General features: G+C 38.2%; 1 protein-coding gene and 1 pseudogene across 2 annotated transcripts in view; both read left to right on the top strand.

Moving 5' to 3' along the window:
• LOC145223795 (ankyrin and armadillo repeat-containing protein-like) overlaps window positions 1–24,506 on the top strand; it is a 38,837-nt pseudogene that overhangs the window by 5,139 nt on the left and 9,192 nt on the right. Inside the window, exons 3-6 of the transcript XR_013859503.1 lie at window positions 19,669–19,832; window positions 20,172–20,240; window positions 20,668–20,833; window positions 21,250–21,404. The product of XR_013859503.1 is annotated as an ankyrin and armadillo repeat-containing protein-like (transcript). The remainder of the gene's footprint in view (window positions 1–19,668; window positions 19,833–20,171; window positions 20,241–20,667; window positions 20,834–21,249; window positions 21,405–24,506) is intronic.
• On the top strand, window positions 1,905–18,325 carry LOC145222320 (uncharacterized). The gene is made up of 16 exons (XM_080088416.1): window positions 1,905–1,927; window positions 2,046–2,116; window positions 2,300–2,438; window positions 2,926–3,267; window positions 3,492–3,680; window positions 3,994–4,380; window positions 4,449–4,625; window positions 5,555–5,627; window positions 15,633–15,848; window positions 16,075–16,206; window positions 16,270–16,434; window positions 16,534–16,830; window positions 16,892–17,081; window positions 17,134–17,314; window positions 17,376–17,587; window positions 17,644–18,325. The coding sequence occupies exons 1-16, from the start codon at window positions 1,905–1,907 to the stop codon at window positions 17,934–17,936; spliced, it is 3,087 nt and encodes a 1,028-aa protein (XP_079944542.1). The 3' UTR covers window positions 17,937–18,325.

Genomic DNA, 24,506 nt, shown 5'->3' with positions numbered 1-24,506 from the left:
AATCAAACCATAACTAATTGTTTCTCACGTTACAAACTCAGTCCATAGATTTGTAATCATTTAACAATTTATTTTCTTGCATTTCCCATAACTGGGTTTTGCTTTTTTATATTTGGACGACGAAAATGCATGACAGACTCGCTATATGAATTTAGTAAGCTAGCTTAGTTTGAATAGATAGATATAAATATGTTTAGGCTAGCTGTGTTAGATATTTTTTTAACATGAAAATTTAAGACGGGACCACGATGGCGGTCTTACTTAGTTAGTTTGCAAAAATTCGAGATTAACACCAACAAAATTATTTCAACGTAATTATGCAATATTAAAACGTCGAATTTCATGTCATGATACATTTAATGTATTAAAAATATATATTTGTAACGAGCAATTTCAATGCTAGTACAAACGAATCCGGTTAATCGCATAATCCGTTTAATTGCATTACAATTTAAAATCCCAAACCGTCACCCATCATTTGTTAAAATAATCGTCCGGTTAATCGATACCGGTTTACACTGAAAATCATGACTGACTTTTTCTGTTCTGCAAACTGAGTCAACGACTTCCGACTAAACCAACTGATTATCTCAAAGCCGTGTACATTGATTCATTTTTTGTTGGCTTATCTAATCGCCAATAATGATGTAACAATTGTATGCGCTGATTGTAATTTCTTACTAAGTGCGAACTGCACCAAATTCGAAGTGTTAAACTGTATTGAAATTTGAACAATGTTAAATGTAAAACAAATGTTTAAAAATGTTCTCTGTTATAATGTTCATGACCCGCCAAACACGTAATGGTTGTAAAAAATGTTAGATCGCAAGTAGTCACACTTTCGATTCACGTAATTGATAACGCGCCAATGATTGACATATTTTATGTCTTCTATTCGTGATTTCGCGCAACGTATCAGGTAGATCACCAATTAAGAAAGGCATTTATTCCTTTAGTATTTGTTGCTGGTTTAAATTTTTGAAGCAACGATCACACAATGATCACGTGACAGTCACGCTAATCTTGCAGCTGCAGTTTTGATGAGTAAGCTAGAAAGGATAACGGGTTATAAAAGAAACTGATGCAGCTCGCCTTGGCGCCCTTGCGCTGTAAATGTCCCAAAGTTGTAAGTTTGACCAGGTTAACCAAGTCAATTGTTTTTAACCAAATCAATGCTCTTGTATGTGTGAAAACTGCCCCCAAGTTGTCTTCGAGCAATAAATTCTGTTAAACTGAGCCTTGTGTTAAACCATGTTACCTCATACAAGAGTGACCGTATTAAACATAATATTTCCGCAGCCATTTTATATCAAATTTCTATTATTAACAAATGCGTTTAAATTAAACCTCCGAATGTATTTGGAGAGTTTGGTTTTCAACAACTGCTGAAGAAACGTCAATCAATATCACCACTAGCGGGATTTCTGGGAATTTATTGTTGTGATCAATGTCAGTTCGAGCTCCTCACATTTTTGCTGCGATCAACAATTGATTTGCAAGCTGTGTTTTTAGTCTAGGCATCCACCACAAAAATACTTTGTTTCGCATTAAAAACGTCCAGCCGTCACTTCTGTGACATTTTGCGTAAATATTTTGTGCACAGAAACTATTTTGTGTAATAATTTCGCACGAGAATGTAAACAGCGAAACAAATATTGGAAACAGTTTGATTATTCGTAACAGGAAGTCTTGCTGACGTGCGAGGATTGGGAAGTGACAATCATCTGCCTGGTTTGCTGAAAGCGGAAAATACGTTTGGAAACCATTGTGACCGCAGAGTTATAGATATTCAGTATTTCGGGTTTAGTAAGCAGCCTGCGGTTAATTTTTTACATTGTTGAGATAGTTCACAGTTTAGAAACAGCTGTTTATTGAGAAAACTTCGCCTGAAAGATTTAGGAAGAATGAAGCACCGCTTCGTGAAAAGGTAAGCTACCAAATCATCTTTAACATAAAATATATTATGAGATCAAGCTCAGGGAAGACGCAGTTTCAAGTTTGTCACTCATGTATTTCTTTACAAATCCGCTGTTATGTTTTTTCAGAGATCTCATCGTGATGATTTTGGCTGCAACCTTGATTTGGTTCATCGCACCGGCTCCATGCCAAGCAAGGCGTAAGTTTAAATTATGATTTGATCAACAAACTACCGCCTTAAGTAAAATGTATGCTTTATATGTTTTATTATTGATTTTAATTCTGCTGTCTTTTAAAATAGTTCTTTCATAGCGCATAGCCAATCCCTGTAATGCAAATATAAAACGACTCACAATTATATGTTTGTGATTGTTGATTGCAGTTTTATTTACTTGCGATGATGGGAGAGTGTTTGACTCAAGTTTCTATTGCGATAATATTCCTGCCTGCAGAGACAGAAGCGACGAGAAACGGGTCACATTTCCCACCTACCCAGCTAACCCATCATCAAGCTATATCAGGTAAACGTTGTCGGTTATCAAATGCCGTTAATGTTGCTATTGCTGTTATTTGCCGTTTGCTTGCCGGTACAGAAATAAACACTAAACAGAATTTTATAAAATCGTCGTCGTTTTCTAAACCAGCATCTGGCCTCGAAATTCCACAACATGCCTAACCTGTGAAATATAGCAACAGTAAAAGAACGCGACGCGTGTAAACAAGCGAGAATCTAATAATACTTTTTTATTGCAACAACATTTTACTCAAGTTTTATCTATTTAACGCGTAGTGTTGATTTGTGGTTTATTACTTTACTGATTAAACACCCCCCTCATAAACCCGATAGTCCAAATCTTCACTTTTTATCGTTTACCCTTGAAAATACCGTGATGGGTGATGGGTAAATGCCAGCAACAGTACGAGCATTCGAATTCCAGAATGTTGGTTGTTGATCACACTTTAATCTGTGTTTATAACTGTCAGAATATAATGATTCCACTTTCACAGCTGCGACAACACACACGACTTTCTGTCAACAAACAAATCGTGTGCGCTACGGAGGCAGGAATATTGCAAGGGAGACATCACTTGTCGGGATAAAACTCCTTGTGACGTTTGCCCATCCCTCTTTCGCTGTCCGAATTCGACATGTTTGAAGCGTTCAACTGTGTGTGATGGCGATCCCTGTAATGACTGTCCTACCTTTCAACATTGGAGTAACGGTTACGGCTTCAAATGTGTCAAGAACAACCGGACGTGCTTACTTCCGCAAATGTTCGTGTGGGACGGCGTACAAGATTGCGATAATGGCTCTGACTTATGCTACACGCCTGAAAATGGCGATGTGAGGTATGTATATGTTTTTAGGTCGGTTGTGCTTGATTCATCAGCTGAGTTTTGAATACTTTTGCAAGCAAACTTCGATTGGTTGTGGCTAACGTAGGAAAAAACGCTTACCGCAATCAGTTTTTTTTTGCGGACGTGTTTACAAGACAGCCAGTGTAAATGATTTTACGTTTGTTTGGTTAATTTGTGGTAATGTGATATTTGAATGACCTTTATTTCGTTTTCAGGGACACCCGTCGTTCCTCCAAAGCCTCGTTCAACAATCAATTGTGCTTCCAGTGCAGAAACGACTCCATGATCATTTCAAGGTCAAGTGTGTGTGATGACGTCATCGATTGTTCTGATATGAGCGACGAATGTAATTGTACTGGGAAAGTCCCCGAAATATGTGACAAAAGTTTTCAAGGTTATCATCGGTAGGTTTACCTGATTGTTTGTAAGCAGACGATTGTTGCATCAGAGTGCGTATTTTAAACAAGCGTTTCTCAAACTTTTTCTGTACTGGTTTAACAGCTGACCGATTTTAACACCGGGTTTTATTACAAAAACATTTACTCAGTACGCATGTGTAGATGTTAACAAATTTGCTTTGCCCTAACTTTTTGAGTATTTGTGACCACTAGTCAATCGTCAACGCGCATCAAGACACCGGTACGATGTACCCATTCTATTAAGCTTTTTGTTCAGTTTGTAAAACTAGCAGCGACACGTAACTATTTTTTAACCCAGCTCAGTGGGACGATGCGATTGTTTCGACATTCATGGAGTTTGTCGCAATATAATCGATCCAACCAACGCTTCATGTCCAAAAACAAAAGAAGAGGTCTGCAATTCATATGCGCGTTGTGATGGAAATTCCCCGTGCGAACATCTCTGCCCCTCCCACTTCTGGTGTTCGGAATCGGTTTGCTGGGAGCGTTCATCGGTGTGTGATGGCGATCCATGCAACAACTGCCCTGAGCTGCCCCGACCGAACGGACACGGCTTCAAGTGCATCAGAAACGGTAAATCTTGCACGTTGCCCCAGCAATTGCTGTGGGACGCCGTACAAGACTGCGACAATTTCGCTGATCTCTGCTTCACATCAGTTGATGAAATGATGAAGTCGAATCCCAGGTTTGTTAGAGCGCTCACAATGCCTGATGTTTTAACCGTAGTTTTCAAATTAAATATTTCCCCTGCAGTGACATCCGCCGCTTGCCGTCTGTCACCTTTAACCACTCTTTGTGCTTCCAATGCATTAATGACCCCACGGTGATTTCAAGGTCAAGTGTGTGCAATGACCTCATCGATTGTCCTGATATGAGTGATGAGTGTCTTTGTGAGACAAAACAGCCAACTGGTTGCGGAAGGTTTTCAATGTAGGTTTAAACACGTATTTTTCGGAATTAGTCTAATGAAACGTCCAACAGTGTACTTATATTGTCACTTTATGTTTCCTTACCTTTATTTCTCCCTTGCTTAACTTAAATTTGACTAAAATAGGAAACTCATAAACATAATACTATTGCATATATTATTTACACGAAAAAATGATGTTTTGTATAAAAAAGTTTTTGCCTACACGAAACCTGAACATTGCGAGTGCACAGAGCGACCTGCGTAAACCCGAAACGCAGGAAACGCAGGAAACGCTCGATGGCCAAACGCGCATTGTCATAGACCACCAGTTCAACTAAATGAATATCGTGGACCAGTCCGTTGTTAAGTTAAGACAAAGAAAACATCCGTAACAAGTATATGGCTTGAAATGTATTCCTTTAATACAGTGGTTCTCAAACTTTTTCATTATTTTTTCAAAACGGTCCCTTTGCCATTATTGATCCAAATACGGTTTGTGATCACAAACAAGACAAAAAACATAACGATTGTGCGCGAACAATTGCATTTTTGTTAGTTTTCATTCTATAAAGGCTATTGTTTAGCAATGGAGACAGCGGATCTATAATTTTACTTTGATTTAAACCAATTCAGTGGCACGAACTGGGGCCAAATAAGATTATAGAATTACTTTCACCTTTTTTGCGGTCCCCCAAAATTGTCTCACGGACCCCTAAAGGACCGCAGACCCCAGTTTGAGAACCGCTGCTTTAATACAAAACTTGTAAAATTTCCAATAAAAGGAGTGATGTTAAACAACTGACAGCTAACAATACATTGGATAAGTTCTTTTCTTCTGAATTCAATAAATTATGTGCACCTATTTTCAGTTTATCGCCAAATATAATTAACATCCTGTTTACCACCAGCTGAGAACCTCTAAAGTAAGTGGTCGTGTGATTATTTACAGTGGGAATGTGAGTGCTGAGGTCGACTGCTCCACAACCAACAATATTACGAAGGGCGGGTGGGAATGCAGAGTGGTGAGTAAAACGTTAATTATGTGTTGGTTGAATTAAATTGTTTAACGTTGTTCAATAACTGTGTGAGTGGGGTAATTAAAATGCGGTGCTTCGTTTAAGTTATATCAACTAACACCATATCTTTCTGATTTGTGCAAAACAGACCTGACATGTGTAATATTTTGTTTAACTAACGCGATATCTTGTTTTGCACGTGTCCACAAACTGTACGTGTGAACAATCAACAATAGCTGGTAAGTTATTACTATCCATAGAACGAAACAGACATGACATGAGTGGTATTTTGTTTAACTAACGCGATATCTTGTTTTGCATGTGTCCACAAACTGTACGTGTGAACAACCAACAATAGCCGGTAAGTTATTACTTTCCCTAGAACGAAACAGACCTGACATGTGTGATATTTTGTTTAACTAACGCAATATCTTATTTTACATGTGTCCACAAACTGTACGTGTGAATAACCAACATAAGCGGGTATGTTATTACTATCCATAGAACAAAACATACCTGACATTTGGGATATTTTGTTTAACTAACGCGATATCTTGTTTTGCATGTGTCCACAAACTGTACGTGTGAACAACCAACAATAGCTGGTAAGTTATTACTTTCCCTAGAACGAAACAGACCTGACATGTTTGATATTTTGTTTAACTAACGCGATATCTTATTTTGCATGTGTCTGCAAACTGTACGTGTGAACAACCAACAATAGCGGGTAAGTTATTACTATCCACAGAACGAAACAGACCTGACATGTGTGATATTTTGTTTAACTAACGCGATATCTTATTTTGCATGTGTCTGCAAACTGTACATGTGAACAACCAACAATAGGAGGTAAGTTGTTACTATCTATAGGACGAAACAGACCTGACATGTGTGATATTTTGTTTAACTTACGCGATATCTTGTTTTGCATGTGTCCACAAACTGTACGTGTGAACAACCAACAATAGCTGGTAAGTTATTACTATCCATAGAACAAAACATACCTGACATTTGGGATATTTTGTTTAACTAACGCAATATCTTGTTTTGCATGTGTCGACAAACTGTACATGTGAACAACCAACAATAGCTGGTAAGTTATTACTATCCACAGAACGAAACAGACCTGACATTTGTGATATTTTGTTTAACTAACGCGATATCTTGTTTTGCATGTGTCGACAAACTGTACGTGTGAACAACCAACAATAGAACGTAAGTTATTACTATCCATAGAACGAAACAGACCTGACATGTGTGATATTTTGTTTAACTAACGCGATATCTTATTTTGCATGTGTCCACAAACTGTACGTGTGAACAACCAACAATAGAACGTAAGTTATTACTATCCATAGAACGAAACAGACCTGACATGTGTGATATTTTGTTTAACTAACGCGATATCTTGTTTTGCATGTGTCCACAAACTGTACATGTGAACAACCAACAATAGCTGGTAAGTTATTACTATCCATAGAACGAAACACACCTGACATTTGGGATATTTTGTTTAACTAACGCAATATCTCGTTTTGCATGTGTCCACAAACTGTACGTGTGAACAACCAACAATAGCTGGTAAGTTATTACTATCCATAGAACGAAACAGACCTGACATGTGTGATATTTTGTTTAACTTACGCGATATCTTGTTTTGCATGTGTCGACAAACTGTACATGTGAACAACCAACAATAGGACGTAAGTTATTACTATCTATAGGACGAAACAGACCTGACATGTGTGATATTTTGTTTAACTTACGCGATATCTTGTTTTGCATGTGTCGACAAACTGTACGTGTGAACAACCAACAATAGCTGGTAAGTTATTACTATCCATAGAACGAAACACACCTGACATTTGGGATATTTTGTTTAACTAACGCAATATCTTATTTTACATGTGTCCACAAACTGTACGTGTGAATAACCAACATAAGCGGGTATGTTATTACTATCCATAGAACAAAACATACCTGACATTTGGGATATTTTGTTTAACTAACGCGATATCTTGTTTTGCATGTGTCCACAAACTGTACGTGTGAACAACCAACAATAGCCGGTAAGTTATTACTTTCCCTAGAACGAAACAGACCTGACATGTGTGATATTTTGTTTAACTAACGCAATATCTTATTTTACATGTGTCCACAAACTGTACGTGTGAATAACCAACATAAGCGGGTATGTTATTACTATCCATAGAACAAAACATACCTGACATTTGGGATATTTTGTTTAACTAACGCGATATCTTGTTTTGCATGTGTCCACAAACTGTACGTGTGAACAACCAACAATAGCTGGTAAGTTATTACTTTCCCTAGAACGAAACAGACCTGACATGTGTGATATTTTGTTTAACTAACGCGATATCTTATTTTGCATGTGTCTGCAAACTGTACGTGTGAACAACCAACAATAGCGGGTAAGTTATTACTATCCACAGAACGAAACAGACCTGACATGTGTGATATTTGGTTAACTAACGCGATATCTTATTTTGCATGTGTCTGCAAACTGTACATGTGAACAACCAACAATAGGAGGTAAGTTGTTACTATCTATAGGACGAAACAGACCTGACATGTGTGATATTTTGTTTAACTAACGCGATATCTTGTTTTGCATGTGTCCACAAACTGTACGTGTGAACAACCAACAATAGCTGGTAAGTTATTACTTTCCCTAGAACGAAACAGACCTGACATGTGTGATATTTTGTTTAACTAACGCGATATCTTGTTTTGCATGTGTCCACAAACTGTACGTGTGAACAACCAACAATAGCTGGTAAGTTATTACTTTCCCTAGAACGAAACAGACCTGACATGTGTGATATTTTGTTTAACTAACGCGATATCTTATTTTGCATGTGTCTGCAAACTGTACGTGTGAACAACCAACAATAGCGGGTAAGTTATTACTATCCACAGAACGAAACAGACCTGACATGTGTGATATTTGGTTAACTAACGCGATATCTTATTTTGCATGTGTCTGCAAACTGTACATGTGAACAACCAACAATAGGAGGTAAGTTGTTACTATCTATAGGACGAAACAGACCTGACATGTGTGATATTTTGTTTAACTAACGCGATATCTTGTTTTGCATGTGTCCACAAACTGTACGTGTGAACAACCAACAATAGCTGGTAAGTTATTACTATCCATAGAACAAAACATACCTGACATTTGGGATATTTTGTTTAACTAACGCAATATCTTGTTTTGCATGTGTCGACAAACTGTACATGTGAACAACCAACAATAGCTGGTAAGTTATTACTATCCACAGAACGAAACAGACCTGACATTTGTGATATTTTGTTTAACTAACGCGATATCTTGTTTTGCATGTGTCGACAAACTGTACGTGTGAACAACCAACAATAGAACGTAAGTTATTACTATCCATAGAACGAAACAGACCTGACATGTGTGATATTTTGTTTAACTAACGCGATATTTTATTTTGCATGTGTCTGCAAACTGTACGTGTGAACAACCAACAATAGAACGTAAGTTATTACTATCTATAGGACGAAACAGACCTGACATGTGTGATATTTTGTTTAACTTATACGATATCTTGTTTTGCATGTGTCGACAAACTGTACGTGTGAACAACCAACAATAGCTGGTAAGTTATTACTATCCATAGAACGAAACACACCTGACATTTGGGATATTTTGTTTAACTAACGCAATATCTCGTTTTACATGTGTCGACAAACTGTACGTGTGAACAACCAACAATAGCTGGTAAGTTATTACTATCCATACAACAAAATAGACCTGACATGTGTGATATTTTGTTTACCTAACGCGATATCTTATTTTGCATGTGTCCACAAACTGTACGTGTGAACAACCAACAATAGCTGGTAAGTTATTACTATCCACACAACAAAATAGACCTGACATGTGTGATATTTTGTTTAACTAACGCGATATCTTATTTTGCATGTGTCTGCAAACTGTACGTGTGAACAACCAACAATAGGAGGTAAGTTATTACTATCCATACAACAAAATAGACCTGACATGTGTGATATTTTGTTTAACTAACGCAATATCTTGTTTTGCATGTGTCGACAAACTGTACATGTGAACAACCAACAATAGGAGGTAAGTTGTTACTATCTATAGGACGGAACAGACCTGACATGTGTGATATTTTCTTTAACTAACGCGATATCTTATTTTGCATGTGTCTGCAAACTGTACGTGTGAACAACCAACAATAGCGGGTAAGTTATTACTATCCACAGAACGAAACAGACCTGACATGTGATATTTTGTTTAACTAACGCGATATCTTGTTTTGCATGTGTCGACAAACTGTACATGTCAACAACCAACAATAGCTGGTAAGTTATTACTATCCATAGAACAAAACATACCTGACATTTGGGATATTTTGTTTAACTAACGCAATATCTTGTTTTGCACGTGTCCACAAACTGTACGTGTGAACAACCAACAATAGCTGGTAAGTTATTACTATCCATAGAACAATACACACCTGACATTTGGGATAATTTGTTTAACTAACGCGATATCTTGTTTTGCATGTGTCGACAAACTGTACGTGTGAACAACCAACAATAGCTGGTAAGTTATTACTATCCATAGAACAAAACATAGCTGACATTTGGGATATTTTGTTTAACTAACGCAATATCTTGTTTTGCACGTGTCCACAAACTGTACGTGTGAACAACCAACAATAGCTGGTAAGTTATTACTATCCATAGAACAATACACACCTGACATTTGGGATATTTTGTTTAACTAACGCGATATCTTGTTTTGCATGTGTCTGCAAACTGTACGTGTGAACAACCAACAATAGAACGTAAGTTATTATTATCCATAGAACGAAACAGACCTGACATGTGTGATATTTTCTTTAACTAACGCGATATCTTGTTTTGCATGTGTCGACAAACTGTACATGTGAACAACCAACAATAGAATGTAAGTTATTACTATCCATAGAACGAAACAGACCTGACATGTGATATATTTTCTTTAACTAACGCGATATCTTGTTTTGCATGTGTCCACAAACTGTACGTGTGAACAACCAACAATAGAACGTAAGTTATTACTATCCATAGAACGAAACAGACCTGACATGTGTGATATTTTGTTTAACTAACGCGATATCTTATTTTGCATGTGTCCACAAACTGTACGTGTGAACAACCAACAATAGCTGGTAAGTTATTACTATCTATAGAACGAAACAGACCTGACATTTGTGATATTTTGTTTGAATAACGCGATATCTTGTTTTGCATGTGTCCACAAACTGTACATGTGAACAACCAACAATAGAACGTAAGTTATTACTATCCATAGAACAAAACATACCTGACATGTGTGATATTTTGTTTAACTAACGCGATATCTTATTTTGCATGTGTCCACAAACTGTACGTGTGAACAACCAACAATAGCTGGTAAGTTATTACTATCTATAGAACGAAACAGACCTGACATTTGTGATATTTTGTTTGAATAACGCGATATCTTGTTTTGCATGTGTCCCCAAACTGTACATGTGAACAACCAACAATAGAACGTAAGTTATTACTATCCATAGAACAAAACATACCTGACATGTGTGATATTTTGTTTAACTAACGCGATATCTTGTTTTGCATGTGTCCACAAACTGTACATGTGAACAACCAACAATAGAACGTAAGTTATTACTATCCATAGAACGAAACAGACCTGACATTTGTGATATTTTGTTTGAATAACGCGATATCTTGTTTTGCATGTGTCCACAAACTGTACATGTGAACAACCAACAATAGAACGTAAGTTATTACTATCCATAGAACAAAACATACCTGACATCTGTGATATTTTGTTTAACTAACGCGATATCTTATTTTGCATGTGTCTGCAAACTGTACATGTGAACAACCAACAATAGGAGGTAAGTTGTTACTATGTATAGGACGAAACAGACCTGACATGTGTGATATTTTGTTTAACTAACGCGATATCTTATTTTGCATGTGTCTGCAAACTGTACATGTGAACAACCAACAATAGGAGGTAAGTTGTTACTATCCACAGAACGAAACAGACCTGACATGTGATATTTTGTTTAACTAACGCGATATCTTGTTTTGCATGTGTCGACAAACTGTACATGTCAACAACCAACAATAGCTGGTAAGTTATTACTATCCATAGAACAAAACATACCTGACATTTGGGATATTTTGTTTAACTAACGCAATATCTTGTTTTGCACGTGTCCACAAACTGTACGTGTGAACAACCAACAATAGCTGGTAAGTTATTACTATCCATAGAACAATACACACCTGACATTTGTGATATTTTGTTTAACTAACGCGATATCTTGTTTTGCGTGTGTCGACAAACTGTACGTGTGAACAACCAACAATAGCTGGTAAGTTATTACTATCCATAGAACAAAACATACCTGACATTTGGGATATTTTGTTTAACTAACGCAATATCTTGTTTTGCACGTGTCGACAAACTGTACGTGTGAACAACCAACAATAGCTGGTAAGTTATTACTATCCATAGAACAAAACATACCTGACATTTGGGATATTTTGTTTAACTAACGCAATATCTTGTTTTGCATGTGTCGACAAACTGTACATGTGAACAACCAACAATAGCTGGTAAGTTATTACTATCCATAGAACAATACACACCTGACATTTGGGATATTTTGTTTAACTAACGCGATATCTTGTTTTGCATGTGTCCACAAACTGTACGTGTGAACAACCAACAATAGCGGGTAAGTTATTACTATCCATAGAACAAAACATACCTGACATGTGTGATATTTTGTTTAACTAACGCGATATCTTATTTTGCATGTGTCCACAAACTGTACGTGTGAACAACCAACAATAGAACGTAAGTTATTACTATCCATAGACCAAAATAGACTTGACATGTGTAATATTTTGTTTAACTAACGCAATATCTTGTTTTGCATGTGTCCACAAACTATGCGTGTGAACAACCAACAATAGCTGGTAAGTTATTACTATCCACAGAACGAAACAGACCTGACATGTGATATTTTGTTTAACTAACGCGATATCTTGTTTTGCATGTGTCGACAAACTGTACATGTGAACAACCAACAATAGCTGGTAAGTTATTACTATCCATAGAACAAAACATACCTGACATTTGGGATATTTTGTTTAACTAACGCAATATCTTGTTTTGCATGTGTCGACGAACTGTACGTTGGAACAACCAACAATAGCTGGTAAGTTATTACTATCCATAGAACAATACACACCTGACATGTGTGATATTTTGTTTAACTAACGCAATATTTCGTTTTGCATGTGTCCACAAACTGTACGTGTGAACAACCAACAATAGCGGGTAAGTTATTACTATCCATAGAACAAAACAGACCTGACATGTGTGATATTTTGTTTGACTAACGCGATATCTTATTTTGCATGTGTCTGCAAACTGTACGTGTGAACAACCAACAATAGAACGTAAGTTATTACTATCCATAGAACGAAACAGACCTGACATGTGTGATATTTTGTTTAACTAACGCGATATCTTGTTTTGCATGTGTCTGCAAACTGTACGTGTGAACAACCAACAATAGCTGGTAAGTTATTACTATCCATAGAACAATACACACCTGACATGTGTGATATTTTGTTTAACTAACGCAATATTTCGTTTTGCATGTGTCCACAAACTGTACGTGTGAACAACCAACAATAGCTGGTAAGTTATTACTATCCATAGAACAAAACATACCTGACATTTGGGATATTTTGTTTAACTAACGCAATATCTTGTTTTGCACGTGTCGACAAACTGTACATGTGAACAACCAACAATAGAACGTAAGTTATTACTATGCATAGAACGAAACAGGCCTGACTTGTGTGATATTTTGTTTAATTAACGCAATATCTTGTCTTGCATGTGTCCACAAACTGTACGTGTGAACAACCAACAATAGAACGTAAGTTATTACTATCCATAGAACGAAACAGACCTGACATGTGTGATATTTTGTTTAATTACGCGATATCTTGTTTTGCATGTGTCCACAAACCGTACGTGTGAACAACCAACAATAGAACGTAAGTTATTACTATCCATAGAACGAAACAGGCCTGACTTGTGTGATATTTTGTTTAATTACGCGATATCTTGTTTTGCATGTGTCCACAAACCGTACGTGTGAACAACCAACAATAGAACGTAAGTTATTACTATCCATAGAACGAAACAGGCCTGACTTGTGTGATATTTTGTTTAATTAACGCGATATCTTGTCTTGCATGTGTCCACAAACTGTACGTGTGAACAACTAACAATAGCTGGTAAGTTATTACTATCCATAGAACGAAACAGACCTGACATGTGTGATATTTTGTTTAATTAACGCGATATCTTGTCTTGCATGTGTCCACAAACCGTACGTGTGAACAACCAACAATAGCTGGTAAGTTATTACTATCCATAGAACGAAACAGGCCTGACTTGTGTGATATTTTGTTTAATTAACGCGATATCTTGTCTTGCATGTGTCCACAAACTGTACGTGTGAACAACCAACAATAGAACGTAAGTTATTACTATCCATAGAACGAAACAGACCTGACATGTGTGATATTTTGTTTAATTACGCGATATCTTGTTTTGCATGTGTCGACAAACTGTACATGTGAACAACCAACAATAGCTGGTAAGTTATTACTATCCATAGAACAAAACATACCTGACATTTGGGATATTTTGTTTAACTAACGCAATATCTTGTTTTGCACGTGTCGACAAACTGTACATGTGAACAACCAACAATAGCTGGTAAGTTATTACTATCCATAGAACAATACACACCTGACATTTGGGATATTTTGTTTAACTTACGCGATATCTTGTTTTGCACGTGTCCACAAACTGTACGTGTGAACAACCAACAATAGCGGGTAAGTTATTACTATCCATAGAACAATACACACCTGACATTTGGGATATTTTGTTTAACTTACGCGATATCTTGTTTTGCATGTGTCGACAAACTGTACATGTGAACAACCAACAATAGGACGTAAGTTATTACTATCCATAGAACGAAACAGACCTGACATTTGTGATATTTTGTTTGAATAACGCGATATCTTGTTTTGCATGTGTCCACAAACTGTACGTGTGAACAACCAACAATAGCGGGTAAGTTATTACTATCCATAGAACGAAACAGACCTGACATTTGTGATATTTTGTTTGAATAACGCAATATCTTGTTTTGCATGTGTCCACAAACTGTACGTGTGAACAACCAACAATAGCGGGTAAGTTATTACTATCCATAGAACGAAACAGACCTGACATTTGTGATATTTTGTTTGAATAACGCGATATCTTGTTTTGCATGTGTCCACAAACTGTGCGTGTGAACAACCAACAATAGCTGGTAAGTTATTACTATCCATAGAACAAAACATACCTGACATGTGTGATATTTTGTTTAACTAACGCGATATCTTGTTTTGCATGTGTCCACAAACTGTACATGTGAACAACCAACAATAGGCGGTAAGTTATTACTATCCATAGAACGAAACAGACCTGACATGTGTGATATTTTGTTTAACTAACGCGATATCTTGTTTTGCATGTGTCGACAAACTGTACATGTGAACAACCAACAATAGGACGTAAGTTATTTCTATCCATAGAACGAAACAGACCTGACATTTGTGATATTTTGTTTGAATACCGCGATATCTTGTTTTGCATGTGTCCACAAACTGTACGTGTGAAATACGAACAATAGAACGTAAGTTATTACTATCCATAGAACGAAACAGACCTGACATTTGTGATATTTTGTTTGAATAACGCGATATCTTGTTTTGCATGTGTCCACAAACTGTGCGTGTGAATTACCAACAATCAATTTAACATTTATATTTGTCGTTTAGTGGAAACCTTTCAGCAACGAGCTGTTGTGCGACGGGAAACAAGATTGTCTGTATGATATTCGCGATGCTGATCAAGGAAGCTTCATCCACGATGAGGATGCTCGACTCTGCGCGCATCGTAAATATTGCCAAACAACAAACGATCGTCTCAACATTCCTCAATCCAAAGTTTGTGATGGCGTTTTGGATTGCAAAGACGGAAGTGACGAAACCGTGGTAGAAATACCTGGAAAGTTTCGTTCAAAAATTTGCAATGGTTTTATTGATTGCAAAGACGGAAGTGACGAATATTCGGAAACTTGCACAAAACAAGGAAGAGTCAATTGTTCCGCGTTAAATGGAGCTAAGGTATGTTAGCATATGTGGGTTATAATAACACCCCTACTTTGTTTATCATTGCAAGATAGGCCCATGGGTTCATCTTATATGTTAATGTGTTAAGATTTCCATAAGTGAATCAGAGATCTGTGATTTTACGATAAACTGTGATGATGAAAGCGACGAAACTAACTGCACGAGTGACGGGAGGTTCTATTGCGAAAACAAACAACCTTTGTTTGTGAAGAAGGAAAAGGTTTTTAATTATTTTAAATAATTATCTTATTATAGCAGTTTTAATACAATATGCCACTGACAGAAATTCAATGGATTTGGAGACTGTTCTGACTGGAGCGACGAATGCCCAACGAATTCAAGCAGAGCAAATGAAAACGTTTTCTCCTCGCGATACGAGCTGATCGCTAACCCGGTGTTACGAAGTGTTGTGTGGATAATGGCGTTTCTCGCAATCTTTGGAAACCTGGTAAATTTGTAATGCTTGGCTGAAACAAAGTTCGGCGTTCTAAGTTCCTGATAAACTAGGTGGTTTTGTATATAACTTTTTGGTTTCCTTTATTTTCAGGTGGTCATGGTTACTGAGATTAAGCTGTTGGTGACGACAGAATCACAATCGGCCTCATTTCAAACCAACCATCTTCTTGTCTTGAATCTGTCGATTTCTGACCTGCTCATGGGAGTTTATCTCCTCATGCTCGGCGGTGCTGGTGTTCAATATTCTGGAAACTACTGTGCCAACGACCTTGTTTGGAGGTCAAGCCGGGCGTGCAATTCAATGGGTGTTTTGGTTTTGCTTTCCAGCGAAACATCAGTAATTACAATGGTCCTGCTAACAGCATTCCGACTTTATGCTGTGAAAAACGTGAGTATTTTTTAATATATGTGTGCTCTGGTGTTTGCAGAAAGCAACTTATGTTTTGCAGCCGTTTAATGCGCCATATTTCCCCAAACTGAAGATCATTATCCTTGCTATCATCTTATCTTGGACAATTTCATTCACACTGGCTTTTATTCCTCTCACGTCCCAATTTCAACATTTGTTTGAAACCAAAGCGTGGATGAAAGAAAATCCGTTCTTCAAGAGTCATGTCGTTGACTTTTCAAGTAAGCGATTATAACAAATGTGTCTATTTAACCGTTTCTTCCGTCGTGTGTTTTCGTGCAGACATGGACACTTTCATGAGACGGTTTGTAAAGTTTCGACACAATTTTACCATCAACGACGACTTCCAGGCACTCGATGGCGCACTTCTAAGGGCACAAAATATTTATTCTTGGGCGGATTTTGTGGATATTCTTGAAGATTATAACTACACTGAACTGTTTGACATTACAGGATATTTAGGGTATGTAGTTACAAGCAAATTGGATTATAATAGTTGTTGCTGTATTGAATGTTTTTCTCAGGTACTACAACACCAACAGTGTTTGCATCAGTAAACTTTACGTGACACCGACCGACAAGGCTTGGCCATTTTCACTTGCCATCATCACTCTAAACTTCGTGGCTTTTATGTTTGTTGCTGTGGCGTACGTTTGGATTTACAAGAGGTCGGCTGCCAGTGGCAGGCAAGTGAATGAGAGGGCCCGAAATGCGAGAGCTGAAAAGCAGAACCAAGGTAAATCCGATAAGCGCAACTTAAATATTGTTCCTAACTTCTGGTGTTTGTTGCAGAAATGCAAAAGAAAATCATCCGGCTGGTCTTTACTGATTTCTTCTGCTGGGTGCCAATCTCAATCATGGCTTTCCTAAACTTCGGTGGAACAACTGTACCTCCAGTGATTTACGCAGTGTCAGCAATAATCCTGCTTCCCATCAACAGCTCTCTCAACCCTCTCATCTACTCCAACGCCCCGAAAATGTTGTACGATCGAGTTCGGAAGCGTTTACATGACGTCCGACGACGTCAACAGCCACATGACAACCGACGAGTTAACGTGGCAGTTGTGGCTGAAGCCGCCCTCTGACAATTAAACGACAAGCGACAAACATGATTGACAAGCCAAGCGGCTAAACCGCACAAACCATTTATTGTGCGGCATGTACATATTTATTGTAATTTTTAGTTGTTTGCGAATATTTCGCAATTACGGGGTTCTTTGATCCTTTTTGCTATTTTGTGTAAAACTGGGGGTCAAATACATGGTATTGTTTTTTTGCAAAATTTTGTTACAATGTGACTGCTGGGAACTGGCATTTACTGTTACTGTTCATTTACCAAATCCCGGATTAGAGGCAGGTGTTTAAACCCGTTGTTTAATTTTCAGAATAACCTTGTTTTGAAACAATCATACAATGCTGTAAAGCACACCGCGGCAGAGTTTGGCGCAGTAAACCCGAAAGATATAAAAATGAAAACGCTAGTTTGTCATTGCACGGCGAGCCGGACTATTAGTGATTGGGTTTTTAAAACCAGCCTAGAAGTTTGAACTCTGCCGTGTTTAGGTCGAAATTTAACTTTTTGTTCTGCAACAAAATGATAAGCTTAAAAAGTATTAAGCAAACTGGAATGTACAAACAGTTGTGACACTAAAACGCTGATGTTTCAGAATCTCAGGAAAGTTGTGACCGTTTGGTCGAATGAATTCAAGTGATTGACCGAAATTGAGTTTTTTTTTAACTTTTAGATTTGAATTCCGCGCAAACGTAACAAGCAAAACGTTTCACGAAAACATACCCTTCAAAGTTGTCTGACTGTTTGTATGAAGTGTTGTAAATCACGTGGGATAGATTAGCACGTGACCATGGCGGACCGCGGTCCCCAAAAGGCAACTTGATCGAAGCCAACTGATTAATTAGTTTCGCCCTAACACCATTTCTTTGTTTCTTATGAAAACCAGAAATTGTAGCTGTAATGCTTGCGGAAGGCAACGACAGGAGAAGGAATGAAAACAGAGTTTGATGCGCGAACGTGAACACAAAGTCCCAGGGAAAAATACTTCAAAGTGCATAAAGGTATAACAATGGCGAATGGAAGATAAACAAATCAAAAACAAAACGTAAACGTGGAAAGATTCAGAGAAATTGTACCAAAAACATGTTTTTATAAGTTACTAAAACAAGCTTGTAAAGGTTGGGAAGCACTGTTGTGGTAAATACATTTTACTGAGCTATAAACAAACACACAACGACAAATGCAAAAACAGATTTTGAAGTGCGTCACACGAATCAAGTCTGTGCTAATCATGTTTATGCGAAATCATCTGACACAAGTCAGTGTTTGATTATGTTGTCACTTCTTTCCACTGTTTGTAAAGCAAGAGTTGTTTCGTCCCTGAGGAGGCGATTGTTCGGTCAAAACGCGCGGTAAAGTGATTAAGTAATCGTTGCCCGAAAATTCCACAGGCAGAAAGTTCGGGACTTCCAAGCTGACTTGCAGGGGTGCTGAGGTTGATATAAAAGGCAAACAGTTGATTTGCGGCGTTAAAAGCACGTTTTGCTGGAAGCGGATGGAGGAAGCCAAGCTACAGGTTCGTCGTTGTTGCTGGATATTTGTTGTTATAAAAACACGCTTTAAGTTTAGGGACCTACCCAGAACCTTGTTTTGCTATTTCTGTTTTTCTTTGTTGCATTTCTCTTTTACGTATTTACTCCCAACTTTTTTCACACGACGGCGCGCCAGTGATAACGTCATTTTCTGAAAAGCAGCCTAACTTCGAAACCCGTATGCATTGTTAAGCATTGTTGATTTGTCTGCAGCTGAGTGGAGACGACGGGATAAGGAAGCGTCGATGATCGGATCCATGGAACGGTTGGATTCCTGGCTTGTCCGCAATACAATCGTGATGACGTAAGATGACTCAGCAAACCAGCGACACCATAATATGGATTTGTCCTGAGTGGAACCGACATTTCAACTTAAAGTAATTGCACTATATATTTATAACGACCATTTTCAATAGTAATAGTTTAAAATATACGACATGTTTATCCACCAGTTTAAAATCCTTCAAAGACATTAGAAAGCTGTATTAAACTCGTTTATTAGCGAATTTCTTTTTCTGACCTCAATTATAAAACCAGCTTTTCAACTAACTGCATAAAATCGTACTTAATTATTTTCACTTTTTTTATTTTTTAAACTTAGTGTTTGGTGGTGTACAGTTTCTTTACGATATCACACATTTTTAAGGCCGTAATTTGTTAAAACAGAATGTTTGTATAAAATACATTAGGTATTGACATTATCGCTTTGTTTTCAGATTGTGTTTTTAGTGCGTCAGTCTATTTTCTTCGTTTCAAGACTGGGACCAAAATGTCATCGTACAAAAGTGAGTGTTTTTAAAATAATATTTTGCAGCAATTTTAGATCAATTTTCTATTATTAACACAACCGTTTAAATTAAACCACCAATATTGGATTGGAAATTTTCGTTGCGCAATAACTGCCGAGGAAACGTCAATCAATATCACCACTAGCGGGATTTCCTGGAAATTTATTGTTGTGATAAATGTCAGTTCGAGCTGAAAACATGTGATCTGCAATTGGTTTGCCGAGAAAGAAAATCGGTTCTTCAACACCTATTCGGTATTTTGCCTCGATTTAATCACGTGACGTTCGGCTGGTAAAACCTATTAGCATAAAAACATGTTGATATTTTGTAAGTAGTTGGTTCCTGAAATTTGATAGGCGTTGAAAAAAACATTAGCTTACTAATGTGCTGTAGTTTGTTAAAATACTTCTTTTTCTGCTTTTAGAAATCGTGAAATGTGTCTTGTCTGTGCACATTCGCGCGTATGTGTGTCTCCTGTCGCGAACGTACTTGAGCTACATGCTACATGCGACGTATCTTCCACCGTCACGCTTTCTGACCACAACCACCCGTTGTTGCTGCCACGATGGCGTCGACGATTACGTCATCACGTGAGTGACGTGAAACCGATGTTATGACGTGTTTGTAAGGGTTGTAACCGGAGTTTCTATACATGGGGGGATTGTTAATAAAGTCACGAAAATATTCGTGACTATTTTACGGCACAAAACATCGCACGTCGTTTAGTCATTGTTTGGACGTACGTGATTTAAAAGTAATTGTGACGCAACAGAGTCGATCTTAGTAAAAAAAAATATTGCAAAATTTGGAGCTGAAATACTTTTTAAACACTTTAAGGCAAAACCGAGTTTCCTAAACTAAAAGCGAAAAATCTCGGTTATACCGTTTAACTTTCCTGTTAACCATTGAAAATTTTAAAAATTGTCGCATTCTAAACGTTCCTTATATGTTTGCAATAAGATCCTCAGCACACAATATTGAGTAGCTGTGGTTTTAATGTTTCCAGGTTGAACTGATTCGTGCAGCGATGGAACGCGACCCAGTGACGCAGAGGAATCTGAAACTTCTGCAATTTATCACCTCTATCTGTCCTCTTGGTGGCGCTAAGGCGTCGGTTGATGAAAATCCCTGATGTGGAAGGATTGCTCACTCCACTATCAGGTGATGGTTGATTAAGAGAGAGAGTTGAGTTTATTTCGCGTGGTGAACAGAGCGACAATATTTGCACTAAAACAATTGCCAAGCCGGAAATAACTGCGCAACGTTAAAACGTTATGGAGCGTAAAACAGTGAAGGGAACAATTGGTGGGTCATGACTAATCCAGCTGCAGGTACACCGTATCGTGGAGCGTTATGTGACAGGGACTCACAAGAAAGTGAGTTTGGTGCATTGTGGTAAACACGACCGGGGGAAGACTTCCTTATTTCACCAAATGTTAATGTAAACATTTGTGGCCTCGTCAGTTCATGCAGAGAAATATAAACCGGTTATAAAGCGATTGACGACTGGATTGTGCGGTTATAATAAAGCGTTACTTACAATCAACTTTGTTGTTTGTTGTTTTATTTTCATGCTCTGGGCGGGCAAAGTCTAAATGCGTCATGCTCGCAATAAGTCCGCCGTCAAACTGCCTGTTTTTATTGTAAGTCGGAATTGACAACAGCTGCCGATAACAACGTTGCCAAGCCGCTCGGATATGTGTACAACAGGGGTCGGCAACATTTGGCACGCGAGTAGTAGGAAGATGGTCTGTAGATTCTCCAGTTCCGTGCAAGACATCCGGTTACCTTGACCTTGACCTTGAAGACGTCTTAAGACTTCCGTAGGAAGTCTTGGCTACACGTCTTGGTTTCCGACTTCCCCATCTTGAAGACGTCTTGAAGATGCGGATTTCCCCATTCTTGAAGATGAGGACTTTTCCTGACTTCCGAAGGAAGTCTTACCTTGGTGAAAGTATCCGGTGACGTTGCAGGTGTTTCTTGGAATTTCAAAGGCTGTGTAAGACTTGCGCAAGACCTGTTTATTACCTGGAATTTCAAAAGATGTGTAAGACAAGTTTTTGACGTACTGGAATTTCAAAGGAATTGCGCACGTTTTTGACGTAGTCAAAAAGATGTATTTGTTTGTTTGTTTGTTTGTTGCAAGAAAGTGGGTCATGACTTTCATAAAAAAATAACCGAGTTAGTAAACCCCCCAATAGTTACGTCATAGACTTTTTACTCTGCGTTTCTAGTGTCAGCTGTCGTGTTTCACCGGATGAGCGAGCGCGCTCGCGCTCGTTAAATTATAATACAGGTATTGTTCGTTTTTTACGTGGAAAGGAAGTGTCTTTTTTCAAAGACTTGCGCGCAGGTCCGTTTGTGACCAGCACAGCGCCCCGAGAAAACTTATGATACCATTTGGAGTTTCTATGGATGAGTTAAAAACGCGTCGTCTACCAGCTGTGGTAAATCGCACGGATGAGCGAACGCGCGTCGCGCTCGATTGCGTATCGGATGAGCGGCGCGTCTCGTGTGCGTCGCGGGCTCGCGCGCGGCGTTTCGAATGCGTAATCCCGGCAGAGATTGTTTTTTTCGTTTCGATCTTTTTTTATTTCTCACACACACACATAGGTAAGCACAATTAAAGCAGTTTTTGAAATAGTTGTTGCACGAAGCGATCGTTTGCCCGGTAATTACTTGAAAAACATTCTACAAATGCGTCAAGCGATATGTCACGCGCCATGGCCATAAGAAACAGGATCACGTAATGGCCGCACACCGTTGAATGAAAGCCTTGCAGTCTGACTGTGTTATAACACCAACGATCGACGGCGTTCTCGGCCATGAATAAGTAAAAATCAGGATAGAGCATCAAGCCATAGCTGTCGAAATAGATACCCTCTCCATCTTGATTGAAATAAGCTGCCACCCAATGTTCACCTTCTTCGTTTGAGTTGTCTGTGTTAAAAACGAAACCGCAAGGAACTGACTCGGTAATAATGTCTTCTAGTTGATCTTTGGCAAAAACGCCTCGAAAAATTCTTCTGGCTTGAGCATCACCGTTCAGTATTGTCGATATCGTAACAGTGTCCATTGTTAAGCGGCGTAGTCAAACAGAACGTTGCGATCACGGTCAATTTCCAGAACGTTGTCGAACTCGGTGTAAATAATTACGTTAACGGTTTCTGTCAAGGCAGACGCAAACTGTAACTGCAAGCGGATATTACCTTGCTGTTTTAAAGCAAAAGTAGGTGTTTGAGATAAGTCAGGTGTCAAATCGAAAGCGTATAAGCAAAAACCCGATTTGTAATCCTTGCGCGAAATATCTAAGCCTTCATCATTAAAATATTTTCCAGTCGCGGTAAACAGTGACGTATAACAACGCATAAACTGATCGTTTTCATAATTGGGTCTTAACACTTTAGAGAGGAAAGATTTTGCACCCTTAAGCAATGCAATGTAGTTTACATTAAAGTGTTGAAAATTAAACGGGTTTTTGGAATATTTCCCGTTAAAAGCACTGTTCTCCACCAATCCAATTACAACTCTCCGAGGTTTTTGGCCCATAAACAAATTCTGTTGGTTGAGATCCAGATTGCCACTTCCGACACTTAATATTTTGACGTTGCTTCGTCGTATCGGGTAGAGTGCGTTTGATTTTAGTAGCGCTTTGACATGGGCGAGCTGTACTGTTGGATTGATTTTTAATTTTCGAACAAACAGACTCATATCGAGTATAACGATTTTACATGTTGCAGTGTCGACACACATTAAAGAAAATTCGTTTGAATTGCGTATGAACCGAAATTTGAGACCTACGCCGTCCAATAAAACAGACATGAACTTTGAAACGATGCCAAACTGTCCTTATCAGTCGTACTACCTGAATCAAGCCGGCTCGGGATTTCCAGTTTTTCAAGGGAGTGCAAATCAGAGGGGTCACGGTTTGGGTAATCTTTTGGCCGGTCTCGCTAGGTCTGTTGTTCCTTTGCTTAAAAGCGGAGCAAAAACCGTCGGACGCCAGTTACTGAAGTCCGGTGTTAATTTTGCCAGTGACGTCATAGATGGAGCAAATCCAAAAACTGCAGCTGTGCAACGAAGCAAGGAGGCGGGAAAAAACGTTTTTGGTATATTTGCACAAAATCTTCGAAAACCAAGGAAACGCACAAGAGCTAAAACGACTGCGTCAAAAAAGAATAAAACAGACAATGCCCCAGTTCGACGAATCAGTCGCCAACGTCCGGCAAAGAGAACGAAACGTGACGACAATTTCAGTTAGAT

Source organism: Phallusia mammillata, chromosome 4 (genome assembly GCF_965637545.1).
Source record: "Phallusia mammillata chromosome 4, kaPhaMamm4.hap1.1, whole genome shotgun sequence".
In the NCBI taxonomy this organism is placed as follows: Eukaryota; Metazoa; Chordata; class Ascidiacea; order Phlebobranchia; family Ascidiidae; genus Phallusia; species Phallusia mammillata.
This window is presented reverse-complemented; position numbering and strand designations above follow the sequence as displayed.

Bases quoted from the DNA above. Each gene is read 5' to 3' on its own strand.
- LOC145222320 (XM_080088416.1), top strand. From the start codon at position 1,905: ATGAAGCACCGCTTCGTGAAAAG. The intron at 17,315-17,375 runs GTATGTAGTTAC...TGTTTTTCTCAG, and splicing joins GACATTACAGGATATTTAGG to GTACTACAACACCAACAGTG. The intron at 17,588-17,643 runs GTAAATCCGATA...TGTTTGTTGCAG, and splicing joins AGCTGAAAAGCAGAACCAAG to AAATGCAAAAGAAAATCATC.